A 21,140-nucleotide genomic window follows, 5' to 3' on the forward strand; every position below is an offset into this window, starting at 1 on the left:
AGTGTGAGTAGCCATATTCGCTGTGTTATGTCTTACAGTCAGCATATCAGTATACCTTTAAGAGGCATGTACATGATATTACCACCATATCGTAGCATGTGACCTCAGAGTATAAGATCCTGTACTCCATCTTACCCCAGAACCACTTTGAGCATAACACTCAAATGGAAGCATGCTCCTCTATTGTAACATAACAGTTTAAACTAAGTCGAGACACTTAGGTGACTGAGGAATGTAATGTTTGTACATATTAGTTGTAATAAATGTCTGATAAATTCTTCATGTACATATCCAGTTTCCTATACTTAGAGGGATAACATAAGCATTGCCACATAGAATACCCATGTTGGAGGTAAAAAGCAAATATACAGACAACTCATTGACAAATGCAATTATAGTAGGGAATTTTAACCAATTCAATATTATCTGAAATGAAATCAGAGTGAAAGGTAAGGGGCATGGAGGGGCATCCAAGAAAGCATTTTCAGCCAGCATGTAGCTAACCCAACAGGAGAAGAAACAGTTTGGTCTTAATTTTAATCAAAGAATCTGTGCAGATACGAGGAATATCAATGGGAGAGTACTTTGATCAGAATTCAATCATATAACGTACACAGCAAAGTAGAACAAGAAACAATGTTTACATAGATGCAATGCTGTAAATTTTCTACGAATTTTCATAAAGCTAGCAAGCTTCCCACTCCTGATGAAAATGGCTGTTGACGCTGGTATCCAGAATCTCATGCCTTAATGTAGCAGCTACTATTTCACATGTAGGGGGTGCTTGTGGGGGCGGGGGGGGTGGGTAATGTAAAGATGACCGAAACACCACACACAAGCACTTTATTTTTGACCTTCTTCTAAAACTGCCACTGCCCTATAGAAGCACTGTTTTGAAGAGCTAAGATACATTTTTTTTATTATAGCAACCTTTGGGGAAGGTAAAATTACCTTTAGAATTTTTGAAAGGCGATGGCTGTGCATAAAGAGGGCATACGTTTACTAGAACTGCCGAGAGACTTGTCAAAAAGAACTGTTAAGGTATTTTAAAACTTATTTACTTTCAGTATGTGAGAAAAAAATGCAATGTTAACAACAGAGATAGTAGGAACTGCCGATGCTGGAGAATCTTGGGATAACAAGGTGTAGAGCTGGATGAACACAGCAGGTCTAGCCCCGAAACATCAGCTTTCCTGCTCCTCTGATGCTGCTTGGCCTGCTGTGTTCATCCAGCTTCACACCTTTTTATCAATGTTAACAACATCTGTGTTTGCTGTGTGGCTAGTTTCACGACCTTGTTTTATTACAGTGTGTCGTTAGATAACTTGATCGATATCGCCATATCTATAAACACTTTGAAGTGGGATGCTGAGTTCCAATAAAAACCAAAAGAACTGCAGACGCTGTAAATCAGGAACAAAAACAAAGTTGCTCGAAAAGCTCAGCAGGTCTGGCAGCATCTGTGAAGGAGAAAATAGAGTTAATGTTTTGAGTCCGGTGACCCTTCCTCAAAACAGAGTTCTGCAGAAGGGTCACTGGACCCGAAACATTAACTCTTGTCTTCTTCTTCACAGCTGCTGCCAGACCTGCTGAGCTTTTCCAGCAACTTTGTTTTTGCTGAATTCCAATGCTTGTTTTATAAGAGACTAATGGTAATGAAATGTAATGAATTGCTTTCATCATTGACAGTGATAACAAAGTGTGGAGCTGGAGGAACATTTCTAAAGAAGGGTCCTGACCTGAAACGTCAACTTTCCTGCTCCTCTGATGCTGCTGGGCCTACTGTGCTGCTCCAGCTCCACACCTTGTTATCTCTGACTCCAGCATCAGCAGTTCTGGCTACCTCATCATTGATAGTGTTTTATTTAGTTTAACTTAGGTCATGAGGTCTACCCATGATAGAATTGGAATGGTTGTTGTAAAGGAAAATGGTGGTAGCTGTGGGCAATGCATTGCATTGAGTTGCCACTAAGTTGGTGCAGCAGCTAAGAACAGAAATGGGTAGTGATTGGAGGGGCAGAGATTCAGATGGTAGGTATGAAGGTCTGTGGGGGTAGATGGGATAGTGCATGCAGTTTCATTGGTTGGCATAGATGGGACATGGAGATTGTGTAGGAATGACAGTGTGTGCACAGAGACAGCCTAGCTAGCAGCCTCCTCACTGTGCCTCAGGTCATCCATTGTGAATTGCATGAACCGCACCCATCACAGACCAAAACTCTCAACCTGATCATGTTCGCAAAGCCAGGGACTGTTCTACCTCTGTCCCCCCAACTCCTCTCCCTCCATTGCTCCCCATCCCCAACACCCAACCCCCAGCTTGGGAGTGAAATTTCAGCCCTACACTGCTAAAGAAAAAGGAATATAGGACCAAGGTTGAACATACTGTACAGACTGATAAGTGAAGAACTGTCAGTGTGGTACTATAGGTCTGTAACCATGGAAATGTATCACAGCAGGAGTGCATTCATTTCAGAAAAAAAGGATCGAAAATTACAGAAGAAAGTTGAAAGGGTCTAAAAGGATTAGTCATGAGGAGTGCCATGTAACAATCACCTCCTATGATGGTGTCATATGGACCTGGTAGTAGAACAGGTTAGAATCTCAAAAGAGTAAAGATCTAACATCCAGGTCCTCCTCATATTCTCTGTAATAATGTCTATTGTTTCTTTCCTGGAGAAAAAAGGACAGCAAAACAAAGATCACATTTGAAAATGAATCTACTGTGGTCCTGCATTTTGAAGTATAGAAGACGAGTCAGATCAGTATAGCTCATTCACCAATTTTACTGTTTTTTTTCTCCCGGTGCAACTTGTACTTTGCTGCTACCTTAAAATAAACTACAACTTTTTTAAGACAATAGTCTCTTTTTATTATAATGGTTTTCTTTCAACATCTTGTCGATCTCTATTCAGACAGAGGATGGTGGTAGCAAAACCTCTTGATCTTACACAATGATGATTTACTGGTCAACAGAGTGGAACACAATGCTGGTCTAGAAGAGAGAGAGAGAGAGATAATGGGAACTGCAGATGCTGGAGATTCCAAGATAATAAAATGTGAGACTGGATGAACACAGCAGGCCAAGCAGCATCTCAGGAGCACAAAAGCTGACGTTTCGGGCCTAGACCCTTCATCAGAGAGCCCTGTTTTACATTTCTCAACAGAGAAATAACACCGCAAGGACACTGACAACTACCTCGCAAGAGCTAAGCTTACAGCTCTGGTTTTTAGTTTTGTGGAGGTCTTATGGAAGTAGCATCTAGGGTGCACGCCACATGGACGGAGTTGATGTCACACACTCACGTAATGCTAGAGATACCCAATGCAGTAATCTTCAAAAATCCGGACTGGACGTGTATGTGTACTGTTTGAACACATCCACCCAGGATGACGAAGAAACAAACATTGTACTGTGTCAGAAAAAAAATCAGTCCTGCAAAGATTAACAGTGTAGACTTTGGAATATATCTAGTGCAGCCATTCCGCTGTCATAACCACATCAGCATTATTTGAAGAGATATGATATAATTTTACATACGCATCGGGTTCACACTTATGCAAATCAGAACGCCCCTCTCCACCCACAACAATTGTCCTAGAAATTGCGGCTGAGGTTTTTTATTGTTGAGCTCTATTTTTCAATTTCATGGACAGAAGAAATGCCAATTCATTTGGAAGATTGCTGAAGCTGTAGGGGTACAGTAATATAGTGGCAACGGTGCCAGACTAGCAAGCCCTAGGCTGGGACTATATTAGGAGATGTAAGTTGAATTCCCCCCACAGCATCTTGGAAATATATGTTCCATTAACAGAAAGTTAAAATCTAGGCTCAGTCGTGGCACTCATGCAAACATTAGATTGTTGTAACAACCCATCTGGTTCATTGATGCCCTTTAGGGAATGTTTTCCCTACGCAGTGTACATATGGTTCGAGGCTCACTCTACTGCACTTTCTAACATGGGCTTAATCATAAATAAATGAGTTCACCATCAGCTTCTCAAGGGCAATTAGGGATGGTAATAACTGACAGCTAATTTCATTAGCAAGGATACCTGGATTGTAAGTTGTGCGAGTAAAGAGAGTGGGATGTTCCAATGTGTAAATAACGAGGGATTTACAGTGTTGAATTTGTCAGAATTATTTGCAAAACTGTATCGGTAATGCAATCAAATGTTCTAGAGTGACTCACATTGGAGGGTCCAGTGCTGGGCAGTAACAGACACTGTGTTTGGGGCGATGACTGATGATGTAGGGAGGGGAAGAAATTAGGGAGTTTGAGTGTTCATACGTACAATCCTGGTCTTGTTTTCGCACTGTTTGCTTCAGAAATGTTTTCTTTTCTGTTGTGGGAGTACTCTCGATCTCAAGAGAACCAACGCTATTTTATCATCTCATCGCCTTCAAACTCCTCAGCTCCCTTCCTGTTTTCGCTGGCCGCCCAAACTCGTCAAATTCTCCTCATCCACATCATGAACATCTGCTCTGAAACTGAACAGAGTGGAGATAGCTCCCTCGGAACGGGGCCGTTTGGAGCAGCAGAGATTATCTGGGTTCCGTTCTCGAAAACATTGAATCTCTTCCAAGGTAAAACCCAGGATTTCCTTGTTCCTGTCTTTCACCAAATATCGCACTTCCTCACTAATCCTGCTGCTTTTCAAAAGCTGGCTAAAAATGTTCAATTTTAATATTTTTGTGACTGGATTTCCCCATCTATTTCTGGTTAAGAAACAGTTTATCAGAACAACCAGCAATCTGGTCTTCCCCACCTCTCGGCCAATTCTGAATGATTCCTGGATTCTGTGTCCTTCTCCCATTCTAGTCCATTCCTCCGTCAATACTGTCTATTTCTCCCCAGATCCCATCCGCGCAAGGTTCTCAAGTTATCCACTGTCCTGAATCGCTAAGCCCGCATTTCATCCCTCATTGAGGTAATTTAATGAGGGGTGAATTACTTTCTTCACCCACCACCCTCACCCATCTCTGTTTATAGTTACAAGGTTAGTTTAGTAAGGTTGTACTGACTTCTGAAAAGCTTTCTCCACAAACCAAATTAATTTATGTTGTATAAGGAGCGAATGTAACCAGGTTTTCCTGAGTTGACAAAGGTGTGAGTTATGAAATGTGAGTGGAATTAATTACACAACACATGCAAATTTTGGGATAAGAAGGGAGTCCAAATAAATGATAAACTACGTATGGATCGATCTCTGGGTTGTTTGTGCAGAGTGCATCATTGATAGCAAGCAGCTAATTGCAAGATTCTTGACTTTGCATGTTTGAACCGAAAGCTTGTGATTTCAACCACACCTGTTGAACTATAACCTGGTAACACGGTGTAGAGCTGGATGAACACAGCAGGCCAAGCAGCATCACAGGAGCAGGAAAGCTGACGTTTCAGGCCTAAACGTCAGCCTTCCTGCTCCTATGATGCTGCTTGGCCTGCTGTGTTCATCCAGCTCTACACTGGGCTATCTCAGATTCTCCAATATCTGCAGTTTCTACTATCTCTGAACTATAACCTGGTGTTGTCCGGCTTGTGACCTTGTCCACCCCAGTCCAATACCAGCACCTCCACATCATAGTTAAGTATAAGAGATAATAAGGTGTGAAGTTGGATGAACACAGCAGGCTGAGCACCATCAGCGGAGCAGGAAAGCTAACACTTCAGATCTCAACCCAAAATGTCAGCTTTCCTGCTCCTCTGATGCTGCTTGGCCTGCTGTGTCCATCCAGCTCCACACCTTGTTATCTCAGATTCTCCAACATCGGCAGTTCCTACTATCTCTGTAACATAGTTAAGTATAAGATTGGTACTGGTGACTTTTTATAATAAATTGTAAATGGCACAACATCTAGAGTAATTAATGTATAAGTTAAACCAAATATGATTAATGACGTGACGATGTGGTGCTGCAGCAGTATGTGGAAAATTCTGGACACTAATATGTCATAGAGTCACAGAGTTGACAGCTTAGAAAACGGCCCTTCAGACCATCATGCCTGCGCCAATCAACAAACACCAAGCCACAGTAACCCCATTTACCTGTACTTCGTCCTTAGCCTGCTGTGCCCTCACATTTTAAGTATTTGTGCAGTTACTTCTTAAATGTTGCCTTCCAAAACCCACTCAAGCAGGACATTCCTTATTCCTACCAGCCACTGGGTGAAAAAAACATTTCCTCAGATCTAAATCTCACGATCCACTCTGTCTAGGCCCGTCATAATTTTGTAAACTACAATCAGATACCCCCTCAGTCCCCTCTGCTCCAATGAAAACAAACCCAGTCTCTCCAGTCTCTTGTCTTAACTGAGACTTTCCATTGCAGACAGTATATTGGTTAATCTCCTCTCCAGCGCAATCAAGTTCTTCCAATTATGTGGTAACTGGAAACACAAACTGTATTCCAACTGTGGCCTGACCAATGTTTCATAAATTTGTAACTAGATTTTCTTGCTTCTATGTTATACATCTGGCTAATGAAGCAACCCCTTTCCCTTGTTCACCACCCCGTCTACTGTGCTGACAGCTTCAGGATTTATGGACTTGGATATCAAGATCCCTTTATTCCTCAGTACTCCCTGGGGACATACCATTCATTTTGTATATCCTTCCCTTATTAGACCTTCAAAAATGCCTCACTCAACACTTTTCAGGAGTAAATTCCACCTGCTTTGGTCTGCCCAATTTGTCAGCTGATCAGTATCAGACTTTTGCCTGAGACCATTCTCCTCACTATTAACAACACTACTAGTTTTCAGTTCATCTGCAAGCTTACTAATTATACCTTCTACATTCACATCCAAGATAACAAACAAGAATCAGCACCAATCCCTGTAGTACACCAATCCCTGTAGTACACCACTGATCACATGTTTCCAATCACAAAAACAACCTTCGATCAATACTCTTTACACCCTATTTGAAAGCCAATTTTGGATCCAGTTTGCCAACTTGCCTTGGATTCCATGGGCTCTTACCTTTTGAACCAGCCTTCCATTTGGAACCTTGTCAAAGGCCTTAAGTCCATATAAACCACATCAACTGCACCAACTTCATCAATATATTTAGTCATCGTTCGAAAAACTCAATTAAATTAGTCAGATAGGATCTCCCTCTGTGCTGACTACCCCAATCAATCCTTACATTACCAAGTGTCAATTAATCCAATTGTTTCTAATAATTTAACCTACCACTGACATTTGACTAACCTGGCCTATACCTGCTGTTCTTGTTGAACAAAGGAGTCGCATTGGCTATCCTTTAGTCATCTGGTACTTCTGTGGCCAGTGAAATATTAAATATCTCCTCCAGGGCCCCAGCAATCTCCTCACTTACCTCCCATAGTAGCTTGGGATACTTCTTATCAGGCCTTGGGAAATTTTGCACGTTTATGCCCATTGAAATATCCAATACCTCCTCCTTATTAAATTTACCAAGCTCCAGAACATTGCCATTCCAAATGAATTCCCTGGCTATAATGTAGAATCCCTACCATGCAGAAAGAGACCATTTGGCCCATTGAGTCTGCATCAATCTTCCAAACTGCACCCCACCCAGGACCAGCTTCCCTATCCCCATAACCCTACATTTACCATGGATCATCCACTTAGCCTGCACAAATTTAACATGGCCAATTCTCCTAATCTGCACATCTTTGTACTACGGGAGGAAACCGGAGCACCCAGCAGAAAGTTCACAGCTAGACAGCAATTTGGGACTAAGGATCTAGTTGTCTTCATCCACATTAATTCCAATGTATTAGGATTAGAAAGGAAATTGTGCTGAAAAGATTTGAACAGTTAGAAGCTAGATTAAAAAGCAAAATCTCCAAAGTAATAACCTTAGATTACTAGCCAAATCATGGGCAAACTGTCATAACGCAAACAAAGATAATGGGAACTGCAAATGCTGGAGAATCCGAGCTAACAAGGTGTGGAGCTGGATGCTGCTTGGCCTGCTTTGTACATCCAGCTCCACACCTTGTCATTGCGCAAACAAAGTCTTGGAATTAAATGCATGGCTCAAAAATTGGTTTGGGTGGAATGCATTTCAGTCTGTGTGCACTGGTAGCAGTACTGGAATAGAGGAGAGATGTTCTGATGGGACAGGCTCCACTTGAACTGGGCTGAGACTAGTGTCAGGGCTGTCAAGAGGGCTTTAAGCCAATTAGAGAGGGGAGGATTTAGAAGAACGGAAATGTGAGCGTACAAAGGAAAAGCATTTGGCAGCATGACAGGGCAGCTATTTGGAAAAAGGATACGCAAAGTGTGACAGGAAGGGACAGAGTATACAAATGTAGAAAAACAGCTATAAATAAGGTTGAATGAGGAAAACAATAAAAGGGGCAAATTAATGCCTCTTTACTGAAATTTGCATGGTGTTCAGAACAAGTTAGATTCTTTAATGCCACAAATAGAGTCAATGAGTATGAACTTATAGCCATTACGAGATATGTTACAAGGAGGTGAAAGCTGGGAACTAAATATTCAGGAATATATGACTTGAAAGGATAGGCAGGAAGAAAAGGATCAGTTCTGAAGAAGGGTCACTGGACTCAAAGTGTTAACTCAGTTTTCTCCCCACAGACACAATCTGACCTGCTAATATTTTCCAGCTCTTTTTGTTTTTGTTTCACATTTCCAGCATCCACGGTTGTTTGCTTTATTTGAGGATGGAAAGATGACAGGGTAGCTTTGTTACTATAGGATGGAATAAGTACAATAGCAAAAAATGATCTTGGAAATGAAGATGGGGAATCCATTTGGGTCGAGGTAACAACTAACAAGAAGATGATGTTGGTGGAAGTAGTCTATAGCTCCCCAAACAGTAGTTATACAGTGGGACAGTGAGAAAAAGAAAACAGGAGATAACAAAGGCATATAACAATGGTAATACATTAATCAGGGTTGACTTTAATATTCATACAAATTGAGAAAGCCAAATTGGCCACAAGAAATAAATCAGAGTGTATTCAGGGAAACGTCTAGAACAATGTGCTGTGGATCCAAACAGGGATTCAAGCTTTGGTTCTGGTGAACTAATGAGACAGGTTTAATAAGTAATCTCAGTGAATCAATGATCATAACACAATAGAATTTCTCATTCAGTTTGACAGGGAGCAATCTCGGTCAGAAACAACAGGGCTAAACTTAAATAAGGGATTTTACAAAAGAATGAGGGGAAAGCTAGCTAGAGTGAACTGGGAAAGAGTTTAGCAGCAATTAAGGAACAATGGCAAACATTTAAGAAAATGGTCCAAAGCTCAAAACAAAAGTACATTCCAGTGAAAAAAAAATTCCAGGAGAGGAATAAGACAACCAGAATTTCTCAGGGAAGTTAAAGATAGTATTAAAAAAAGCATAAAATAAGGCAAAGATTAGTGGTAAGCCAGGGAATTGAGAAAGTTTTATACCAACAGAAGTTTTCAAAACCAAAACCAACCAATAAATAAATAAAAACAGGTAAAGATATACTTTGAGGGTGAATTTGCAGTAAAATCAAAATGGACAGCAAAAGACTCATTAAATATCCAAAAAAGAAGAGAAATGCAAAAGTGAACATGGTGCCTTAGAGAATAAGGTTGGGAAAATAATAATGGGAACCAATAAATGGCAGAGGAATGGATTAAATACAGCCATCTTCACAGTAGAAGTCACTAACAACATTCCAAAAGTATTAAATAACTAAAGGACAAAATAAATACAGTAACTATTACTAGAGAAAACCGTACTAAGGAAACTAATGGGGCTTAAGTCCCTTGAACTTGCTGAGATGCATCCTTGGAAATTAGAAGTTGTTACAAAGAAGGTGAATGCAGTGGTAAAAATTTTCCAGTAATAGTTAAATTCTGGATAATTCCCAGAGGACTGGACAACTGTTGATGTAACAGCTTTATTTGCAAAGGGAAGGAGACAAAAGATTGGGAACTATGGGCGAATTAGCTTAATATCTGTTATTTCGAAAATGTAATAGCAGAACAGTTTTAGACAACATGAAACAAGGGAAGCAAGTGGTGAGGATGGTACCAAGGACCTCCAGAGGAATATAGACAGATTAAGACAGTAAGCAAACATTTGGAAACGTGTGAAGTCAGGCATTCAGACAGGAAGAATAGAGAAGCTGAATTTTATTTAAATAGGGTAAGACTGCAGAAAGCTACAACCTTCAGGGATTTGGGAGGACTCATGCATAATCACAAGAAGTTCTCATTCAAGTTCAGCAGGTAATAGAGACGGGAAATTGAATGTTGGCCTTTATTTCAAAGGGTATGGTTATAAAACTGGGAAGCCTTGTTAAAACTATACAAAGCACTAGTTAGACCATGCCTGAAATCTGTGAACAGCTGTTGGCCCCTTGCCTAAGGAAAGATATAGTGGAATTCGAGGCAGTGCAGACAAAGTCAGAAGGTTAATGTCAGGTATGGATGGCTTTTTTTATGAGGAGAGGTTGACTAGGTTTAGGCCTGTACTCATTGGAGCTTAGAAGAACAAGAGGTGAACATATTAAAATATGTAAGATTCTTAGGGAACTTGATAGGGTGGATGTAAAGAGGTTGTTTCCCCTATGGGAGAATCAAGGACCAGAGGACATAATCTCAGAACAAGAGTCACTCTCCTGGGATGGAAACGAGGAGCAATTTCTTCCATGTGAGGAAAGTGAATCTGTGGAATTCCTTACCATTGAGGACTGTTGAGGCTGTGTTGTTAAGTATATTTAAGGCTGAGACTGAAGATTTTTAACTTGTATCGGAATTGAGGGTTACCGGGAAAAGGCAGAAAAGTGGAATCTGATCAGTGATGACCTCATTGTGTGGCGGAGCATACTTAATAGACTGAATGGCCTGTCTTGCTCCTACATCTTAATCTCTGGGCCCTCACATTACAAAGGCAGTGTGAGGAATCACAGTCAGGCCCAGGAGTGCTGGATATAGACACGATGATCACATAATCAGCCAGATTGACAAACAATGCTGATTTTTGCTGGAAATCTGTTCAAAAGAGCTGACTTCACAATCCTTGCCTTGCACGAGGCTGTCACGAAAACATAGGAAATATTTAACTAACATCACATACCAGCTGCCTCAGCCTGATAGGGCACATTCCTGCCCAACTGTCTCAGCACTTGTCCCTGTGCTCACTATAGGCGGTACAATGGTTATGAAGTTACTCATTATCCAAAGTATTAAAAGATACCACTGGACGTTTTTCATGGATACCAAGAATCTGGGGTAACTATCCTGGGTTGTGCTAATTCTAGGGCTGCTTCTCGAAGCACCTGCTTCTGGCAAAGCTATAAAAACAAGAAAACAGAAGAATCCACACTATTTCCAAGGAGAGCAGCTTGAAACCTCCTCCTCTGCATTAACAGATTTGCTATGAGAAGGGTTTTGATTTATTTCAGAATTTATTAAGTGACCGCAAATCTTCTCCTCCCCTTAAGGCAAGGCTGTGAGTGGTTGCTTGAGACTGGCCCGTCCAGTTTTAGGATTGTGGGATGGGCTGATTAGCTGGTATCCTCCTCCTTCTCCCAGCCCTCTCGCATTCTCGAGCAGGGAGCTGTGCCTTCCTCACAGCAGTTTCTGGATGACTGCTTTGAGCTGTGGAAGCTGCAGCCAGTGTTTGAGTTCTGTTCACACCCAGCTTCCTTCCTTCATTGCAAATCTCATCCCGCCAACACAGTGCATTGGAATGCCTCCAGTTTAAACATCTGAGGATATTGTCAGCAGACATGGTTGTATCGTGAGAGGAGGACTGGAAACTGAAGCAGAGAGCCACCGAAACATTTTAAGGTTGCTGCCTGAGAGATGATGTTTGGGAGAAATGGCATCTTCGGAGCAGGAGGTTCCTGGAAAAAAGGTAGGAAGCAGAAGAGCTTTCTATGTAGTGGTGCTTTCGTGGATTTACTGTAATAGAGCCAGTCTGCCAGTTAAAGTAGGCTGTGCTCACTGCCGTTTAAAGCTGCCCAGGAATGTGACCTGTCCTCCACACTATCCTCAGAAAATTTACTCAGAAGGGGATACTTTGTGAGCTGGACTGACGTCTCTGATTGAACCCTATTTGCAAAGGAGTCCACCAGCACTCTCTTAACTAATCTGAGTCCTTCCCCTGTTGAATGTACCACAGTTCCAATGTGCATAACCTTACACACGACACCCCATCTGCTAGATGTTTGCCCACTCACTCAACACATATCACATCTGTACCTATAATTTTTAAATATTGTTTCTTCATGGAATGTGGGCTTTTCTGGCTGGGACAACATTTATTGCTGATCTTCAACTGCTGTGGAGTAGGTGAGCTGACTTTTTGAACTGCTGCTGTCCCTGGGGTTTAGGGACACTGATAGTATGAAGTTGAACTGTGTTTTGTTGCAATTATTTTTGCTTCTCAGTGTGAAACTTTCCCCTCAGTTTTCAGCACCTGACCTGGTCCATGAGAAAAAATACCATCCCAGAGATTTTTGCTCCTGATAGTATTTGATCAGATGATGAATCAAAGCTTACTTTTTAGCACTGCTGACCCCTGGGTTTACACAGCATTAATGGCTAATATACATAGGTGTTAAGATCAAACTTCGAGCATGTTATAGCCCCGGATTGTACAAATAACAGGCTACTTTTTCAATTCTTACCTGCCCTGGCTTTTGCTTTCTCTCTCTCTCTCTCTCTCTCTCTGTCTCTCTCACACTCTCTCTCTCCTGCTGAGATACCAGATTCATAGGTGCAGTCCCGATTTTAACATTGATAGACTTCGCTGCCATCTATATCAGACAGGGTCATGTTGGATTGACCATGCAGCTAATCTCAGAATTCATTGATCCCCGAGTCCCAACAGAAGAGAAGACAGAGATAATAGGAACTGCAGATGCTGGAGAATCCGAGATAACAAGGTGTGGAGCTGGATGAACACAGCAGGCCAAGCAGCATCTTAGGAGCAGGAAAGCTGACGTTTCAGGCCATTACAGATTGACCAAACATTTCCTGCTGAATGAGCGAAGGATTGATTATCTGGGATGCTTCTAAAATGACTGTATCGAAAGTTGGTTTCAGAGGTGAACTTACAAAGAGTTGATTTGACACAGTAATATTCCCATCTCTGGCCCCTGAGCTTTGTGGACCAAATAACAGCAATATAAACTAACTATGTCTGTCTTTGAACATGTAAAAAGTCAGTGAGGTTTCACGTAAGAGTTGTTCCCAACTCTTGAGCACAGAGGTGATATATGAATTGGAAATGGATTAAGGGGAAGAAGACAGAGGGTACTGACTGGGGATTAGTTCTCGGGCTATGATGAGCAAGTGTGGCTTGGGGAATATGTACTTATTGCCAGCTTTTATCTAAGCAAGTTCAAGTGAATGGATAAAGATGCAAAATTGAGGTCTGTATCATGTTGATGATTCAGGTGTCGTGGGAATCATGGATTTGGTAACTCACGATTTGGGGGCCACTCCCAGCACAACCCTCATTGCCCACTATGTTGTGAAGGATGATAGCGCAGTCACTGCCCTCTCACCCCTGCACTGGAAACTAGCACAAGAGGTAGACAGTGGTCCAAATCTGAGGAACAAGATTAGGCCATCCATTCAATACGATCGTCGCTGATTATCCACTTTGATGTTTTTCTCCCCCCCACCCCCCAACTGTCCCCATATCCCTTGATACCATTAGTGACTAGAAATCTATCACTCTACATTAAACATACTCAGCGCCTCAGCTTTCACAGCCATCTGGGGTAGAGACTTCCAAACGTTCACAACCCACAAGTAATGAAATTTCTCCAAATTATACCCTGGGCTCCAGACTCCCCCACCAGAGGAACCATCTAACCAGTATCAAACCTCTCTCTTTAGGTATTTTTTAAGTTTCTTTGAAAGCACCTCTCATTCTTCAAAGCTCTGGAGAATACAGACCCAGTTTACTCAATCTCTCTTCATAGGACAGTCCCTCCAACCTGGGAACAAGTCTGGGGAACCTTTTCTGAACTCTTTCTTTGGCAATAAAACGTTTTGAAATAAGGAGACCAAAACTGCACACAGTATTCCAGGTGCGGACTAACCAGGCTCCTATACAATTGAAGCAAGACTTTGCTACTCCTGTACTCAGATCTTCTTCAATAAACATCCTTTAGAGCTTATAGTACCTGCACGTTAGAGAAAGACCCATTTATTTCTGGGGGTTAGTGATGTATCGTATATAACCAGGAATAATGGCACTGCCTACAGTCAAGAGATAGCATTGCCTGTACACAGGGAGGATAACACCGCCTGTAGCCAAGGGAGAGTGATAATGCCTGTAACTGAGAGGATGGCACTGCCAGTAGCCAAGGGATGATGAAATTTCCCGTACATGAGGAGGATAGCAATGCCAACAGCCAAGCGAGGGTACTTGGCAATGCCTATAAGTGAGAAGAACTGTGCTGCTTATAGCCAGGAGATTGGCACCACCTGCAGCTGAGGAGGACAATAATGTCTGTAGCTGAGAGAGGACGGTACTGTCTTTAACGGAGCAGGACAGCACTGCCTCTATTTGAGGAGTGGACCACCTTCTGTAGCCAAGAGATTGGTGCTGCCTGTAGCTGAGGCAAGATGATACTGTCTGTAGCTGAGGAGGACAGCACTGCCTGTAGCCAAGGGGGACTTACACCACCTGTAGCCAGGGTAGAGGGCACTGCCTGAGTCTGTCACGGTGACTATGGATTTTTCTAAACTAGAACAAACAACAACATATTTCAGTTTACTGTTTATTGATTGGTGTATTCGGGAGATCCCAGAGGCACTGAACACTAGGACAGGCCCAGGAGCGAAAAGAATGACCTTGACTTTTCCCATTCTGAGGAAGTCCTGGGGGTAATCAGGGGGTTATGGACTCTCCTATCTGCATCTTTCCATTTAAATCCCCCTGACCCCCTAGCCCCCACCATAGATGATCAAACTTCACCAACGGGACCCGTAAAGCAGCAAGGAAAGGTGGGAAAGGGCTGGTGGTCACTCTTCAACTTCAAATGTCATTTTTACCAGCAGCTGGGAAGCTGGCAGTATTTCCTCCTCTCCATCAGTTACATAAGTTGCCAACCATAATCCTCCTTCTGTGAGTGCTAACATTATTGTTGGCAGAGGGAAACCATCTGGGGAACACTGGGAGCCCCACTATACCCTTCAGGCCAGGGGATGAGGCCCGCTCATCTGAGCACTCTGTGGTAGGCAGCTAAACCTTGCTCCCTCCCTCAATAGCCCTCACTCAGACCTGTCTGACTGACTCCAGCACAACCCAAAACACCAGATTGCAGTAGCTGTGTGGAGTGCTTCCACAGTGACCACAGATGCAGTCCCAGCTCCAGGCAGTGCTGCTGAAACTGCCCTCCAGTTGGCCATGGGATGGGGTTGGGGGACATTGAACGTTGTTAATCAGGCTAGCAGAATCAGACAATTGTGATGGTGCAGAAGGAGGCCACTCAGTCCATTATGCATGCACTGGTTCTATTACCCAGAGCCACTTTTTTTTAAAATTCACTTGCGGGACGTGGGTGTTGATGGCTGGCCAGCATTTATTGCCCGCCCCCAGTTGCCTTTGAACTGAGTAGCTTTGTAGGCCATTTCAGACGGCAGTTGAGAGTCAACCACATTGCTGTTGATCTGGAGTCATATGTAGACCAGACCAGGTAAAGTTGGCAGTTTCCTTCCCTAAAGGACATTAGTGAACCAGATGGGTTTTTCTGACAATGGTTTCGTGGTCATCAGTACATTCTTAATTCCAGTTTACAACTGAATTCAAATTCTACTTTTAGAACACTGAGTTCAAATCTGGTCTCCCTGCTATAAGAAAGATATTGTTAAACTTAAAAGGGGCCAAAAAAAGTTTTCCAAGGATGTTGTATCAGAGATAATGGGAACTACAGATGCTGGAGAATCCAAGATAACAAAGTGTGGGGCTGGATGAACACAGCAGGCCAAGCAACATCTTAAGAGCACAAAAGCTGACGTTTCGGGCCTAGACCCTTCATCAGAAAAGGGGGAGGGGAGAAGGTCCTGAAATAAATAGGGAGAGGGGGGAGGCGGATCGAAGATGGACAGAGGAAAAGATAGGTCGAGAGGAGACAGACAAGTCCATCCCCACTCCTTTAACTTGTCTCTCTCCTCTCCACCTATCTTCTCCTCTATCCATCTTTGATCTACCTCCCCCTCTCTCCCTATTTATTTCAGGACCTTCTCCCCTCCCCCTTTTCTGATGAAGGGTCTAGGCCCGAAACGTCAGCTTTTGTGCTCCTAAGATGTTGCTTGGCCTGCTGTGTTCTTCCAGCTCTACACTTTGTTATCTCATATTTTCCAAGGATGTTGTTGGGATTGGAGGGTTTGAGCTATAAGGAGAGGTTGAGTAGGCTGGGGATTTTTTTTTTCCTATAGTGTCGGAGGCTGAGGGTGAGCTTATAGAGGTTTATGAAATCATGAGGGGTGTGGATAGGGTGAATAGGCAAGGTCTTTTTCCCTGGGTAGGGGAGTCCAAAGCTAGCGGGCATAGATTTAAGGTGAAAGGGCAAATATATAAAAGGGATCTGAAGAACAACCTTTTCACGCAGAGGGTGATGTGTGTATGGAATGAGATCCCAGTGAAGATGGGTACAATTACAACATTGAAAAGGCATCTGGATAGGTATATGAATAGGAAAGGTTTAGAGGGATATGGGCCTAATGGCAGCAAATGGGACTAGATCAATTTGGGATATCTGGCCAGCACAGATGAATTGGACCAAAAGGTCTGTTTCTGTGCTGTAAAGCTCCATGAATGGCCAGCAGTGGGTTTGAGTTTGATAGTTTTGTGTGAGCTGAGTATGTTTGAAGTTGATGACCCTGTGGCTTTTGTGTTTCTAGTGGTGAGACAGGAGTCGTGCAAGAAGAAGGTGGTTCTGACCAAAGTGACCCCCCTCCAGAATGGCTCACAGAATGAGGACACCCTGTCACATCCAGTCCCAGCCAAGACAGGAAATCCTGAGGCCAACCCTGCTGAGGAAGCACATAAACACACAGAACGATTGAAGTCTGGATTCCAGAGCTCCTTCTCAGAGTGTGCTTTAGTCGCCGAGCCGTCTAACTGCTCCATCCTAAAACTCTATAAATCGGAATCTGAGGACTCGGGGGTTGAACTGCCCAGCGGCACGAACTCTCCGTCTACCCCCTCAGGATCTGAACAGAGCTTTAACGTGCATCGGAGGGAGTCGTCCTGTGACTCTGAGATGGCTTTGAGCATTGTGTCCTTGTCCCCGGGAGCTCAGCATTGCCCATTCACAGCTGACTGTCACAACCCCGACCAGTGTTCAAAAGAAGACCCAAGGCCCAGGGAGGCTCCAGTGCAGATCAAGAAATTACCCACAGCCACTGCGAATTGGAAAAAGACCAACAACGCCAGCAGAAACACGAATCAGAGTCCGACCGTTATAAATGAGGAAGTGGCCCAGCCCAGGCATGTCTCCCTTGTTGAAATTGTCATTGCAGACACCAATTCAGCAGCAAAACTGAACGGAGCAGGAAAACATGTAAGTGAAACCCCTCTCAATCAAGAGACACTGAAAAGACGACCATCAAGCGACAGTCTGAACGACTACATGGAGGAATGCTGCAGGCTAAGTCAGGTGAGACAGGCCTTTGTTATTCTAACATTTCCTCAAGGTTCATAATGTGTGGTTTCAGGAAGACCTGAACTGGACGTTAGGAAGTTTTACAAGGTTTTCAAAGCGAATTTGGTTTCATCGCTGAAAAGCATCAAGAAAGGGAGGAAACCAAGAGGCTGTGATACCATGGATTCAAACTTTGAAACCAAAACATATTTAGGGGGTGGGGAGCAGACACAGAACAGTAGAAGGATGAGGCGGGTGAGGTGGGTTTATAACAAGAAATGTTATTTCAGGCGAGAGCTATAACAGATGTTACAAGTAAGGTCAGACAAGTAGAGGGCAAAGGCAGTGTATCAGGCACTTGGTGATGTAACAGGCACGGTGAGTATGGTGCAAAGTGCATAACAGATGAGGAATATAACAGATGAAGAGGTAAGACAAGTGAGGAGTGTGACAGGTGGGGATAATATTAGGATTGGAATGTAACAAATAAGTGACATTACTGACAAGGAACATAGCAGCTGACAGCTGTTATAGACAAGGGATTTAGCAACCAAAAGATATCACAGAAAATGGGGGTTTAACAGGCAGGGAGTGTAAAGTTGTGGTTGTTGATAAGGAGCTACAATAGACAGGGAATATCATAACAGGGGATACTAGGTAAGGAGGGGTAGAACAGGCAAGTATTTAAAAGGTGGGTTATATTACTGGAAAGCACCATAACATGGGAACGTAACATGTTTGGGTCATAACGGAGGCTACAATAGATTAGATTCCCTACAGTGTGGAAACAGGCCCTTCGGCCCAACAAGTTTACACCGCCCCCTGAAGCATCCCACCCAGACCCATCCCCCTATAACCCACACACCCCTGAACACTATGGGCAATTTAGCATGGCCAATCCACCTAGCCTGCACATCTTTGGACTGTGGGAGGAAACCGGAGCACCTGGAGGAAACCCACGCAGGCACGGGGAGAACGTGCAAACTCCACATAGACAGTTGCCCGAGGCTGGAATTGAACCCGGGTCCCTGGCGCTGTGAGGCTGTGGTGCTAACCACTGAGCCACCGTGCCGCCCTATGTAGATGGTATAACAAGTAATGTATGTAACAGGATACCCCCTGAGAAATCCATGTTGGCTTTCTTCACTTAACTTGTGGCTGTATGTTGGTTAATTTTGGACTATATTATTGTTCTAGAAATTTTGTAACATGGATGATAAACTGACCTGTTGTTCCTCAGCTTATCTTTATCATTTTTTTTCAGTAAAAGGTTGTAAGGATATTCTCCCCTCCCCTTTCTTGTCAGAATTCCACAGGAACCATTCCCTCTGGGACATTGTGGTTCCCTCCTCCTTCACTCCCAACACCTTCCCACGGTATCTTCACATGCAACCGCAGATGGTGTAGTAACAGGTCCCAGTCACACTTTCCAGGTGAAGCAGCAATTTAACTGCACTTCACTTAATCTAGTCTACAATATTCACTGCTCACAATCTGGTCTGCTCTATACTGGGAAGACAAAATGCAGACTGGGTGACCACTTTGCACAACATGCATTATGTTCTGTGCACAAAAATTGCCCCTATGTTCCTTGGCCAACATCACTGCCTCAGGCTTGCTGTGCTGCTCCAGCGAAGCTCAGTACAAGCTGGAAGAACAGCATCTCATTGTCCACTTGGGGACTTTGTAGCCTTCTGGACTCAATATCATGTTCAAAAGCTTTCAGGCCTGAACACCATCCTCTGCATACTTTACCCACCCCATACCCTAGGCCCTGTTATAGCATGGCCTGTTTCAGCATGGCCACCCCATTTTCATCCAATAATAGTCCCTGGTATCAGTTTTTCTTTCTCCCATGCTCACCATTATCAATCCCTTTGTCTGCCAAATGTTCTTTCTCTCCTCCTGGGCTCCATCTCCACCTAATGCTTATTTCTTTAATCTTCCCTCCCTTCCACTCCCTGTCTTCAGCATATTTACCAGCTTTTCCTAGCTAACATCATTTCTGGAGAATGATGAGGACTAGAAATGTCCTCTCCAGAAATGATGCCAGATCTACTGAGTTTCTCCAGCAATTTCTGTTTCTTTTTCCAGACTTCAGCAGACACAGTTCTTTGTTTTATTTTAACATTTAACATTGTCTAGTCCCTGGCATCACTCCTGAGTCTAAGTAAAATTTAAAAATTATAGTCAGTGCCTCTACAATTTCCACTTTGACCTCCTTCAATATTCCTGCAAGTATACTCAGCCTGGTTGTCAATTCTATTTGCTACCTTTTATTTCTCTTCATTTAATTTCTACCTCTTTGAAATTCCCTTTTAAGGGAATTGAACATGTCCAAACTGTTGCCTCTTTGAAGGTAGATCATTTGTTAGCCACCATTTGTCATGCCAACATTTAACTCCAATATATTGGACTCAGATCAATTTTTGGATCATTGAAGTTGTTTTTATCCCCAATTTCTGTTTTCCTGGATCATTCATGATTCCTTTCTGTTGTCAAGACCGGTTTCTTGATCTCGCAAGGAATTAAGGACTATGGGGAGAGTGCAGGTAAGTGGAGTTGAAATGCCAATCAGCCATGAATAAATAGCAAAGTGGACTCGATGAGCCGAATGGCCTTACTTTGAATTACTTTATTTTGAAAGAGGATCCCCTCCCTTGTGAACACCATTTCCCAATCAAAATGTATTTACATTTTGAAAGGAGCCAATTTAACCAGGCTTACTTAAATTAAAGAAAGGTTTATGAAAAAGATAATAAAATGTGACCTGCATGCACACAGATAAGAAACATGAATTGGGTAAAGAGATAACAGTTAAAAAGATTTACAAATCAGTTTTTCGGTTTCGTGAAGATGAGGCTGGTGACTTTGGTGATACTGGTAACATTGGTAGTGAAGCAGTTGATTTTGAGATTCTTGGCTCAGCAGTTAGCTGACAGTCTTTTGTTCTGTTTCCTTTTTAATGGGGACTTCACTGGCTGACCTGGTCACCAGTGCTCAGAGCTAAAGAAAGTCCTTTACCTGCAATGCTGGAGTGAGATGGCTGTCTTCAATCTGTGACCTTCACAGCACACTAGCACATCAGCCCAGTAACAGAAACAGGCCACAATTTGCATTTTATTTATAATCCCTTTTATTCCTGGAAGGAAAAAACTGGACTTTGGGACATAATTCACAGGAGATGGTTTTCTGCTGAGATCTGTTGAAGTGAAGTGATAATGGGAACTGCAGATGCTGGAGAATCCAATTTAATAAAATGTGAGGCTGGATGAACACAGCAGGCCCAGCAGCATCTCAGGAGCACAAAAGCTGACGTTTCGGGCCTTCATCAGAGAGGGGGATGGGGTGAGGGTTCTGGATTAAATAGGGAAAGAGGGGGAGGCAGACCGAAGATGGAGAGAAAAGAAGATAGGTGGAGAGGAGAGTATAGGTGGGGAGGTAGGGAGGGGATAGGTCAGTCTAGGGCAGACGGACAGGTCAAGGAGGTGGGATGAGGTTAGTAGGTAGGAGATGGAGGTGCGACTT

The 21,140-nt window shown here is 43.1% G+C and overlaps 1 protein-coding gene across 7 annotated transcripts in view; it reads left to right on the forward strand.

Moving 5' to 3' along the window:
• Window positions 1-21,140, forward strand: part of si:ch211-250c4.3 (uncharacterized protein LOC100535981 homolog) — a 184,568-nt gene that overhangs the window by 115,932 nt on the left and 47,496 nt on the right. For 5 of the 7 annotated variants that reach the window (XM_059653181.1, XM_059653182.1, XM_059653183.1 and 2 more), the window contains one exon: window positions 16,870-17,627. In XM_059653181.1, the coding sequence (XP_059509164.1) occupies window positions 16,870-17,627 (758 nt within the window). Of the gene's footprint in view, window positions 1-11,545; window positions 11,861-12,200; window positions 12,298-16,869; window positions 17,628-21,140 lie in introns of those variants that run through there. The other 2 variants (XM_059653187.1, XM_059653186.1) reach the window with 2 other exon arrangements.

The sequence above is a fragment of the Stegostoma tigrinum genome, chromosome 20 (assembly GCF_030684315.1).
Source record: "Stegostoma tigrinum isolate sSteTig4 chromosome 20, sSteTig4.hap1, whole genome shotgun sequence".
In the NCBI taxonomy this organism is placed as follows: domain Eukaryota; kingdom Metazoa; phylum Chordata; class Chondrichthyes; order Orectolobiformes; family Stegostomatidae; genus Stegostoma; species Stegostoma tigrinum.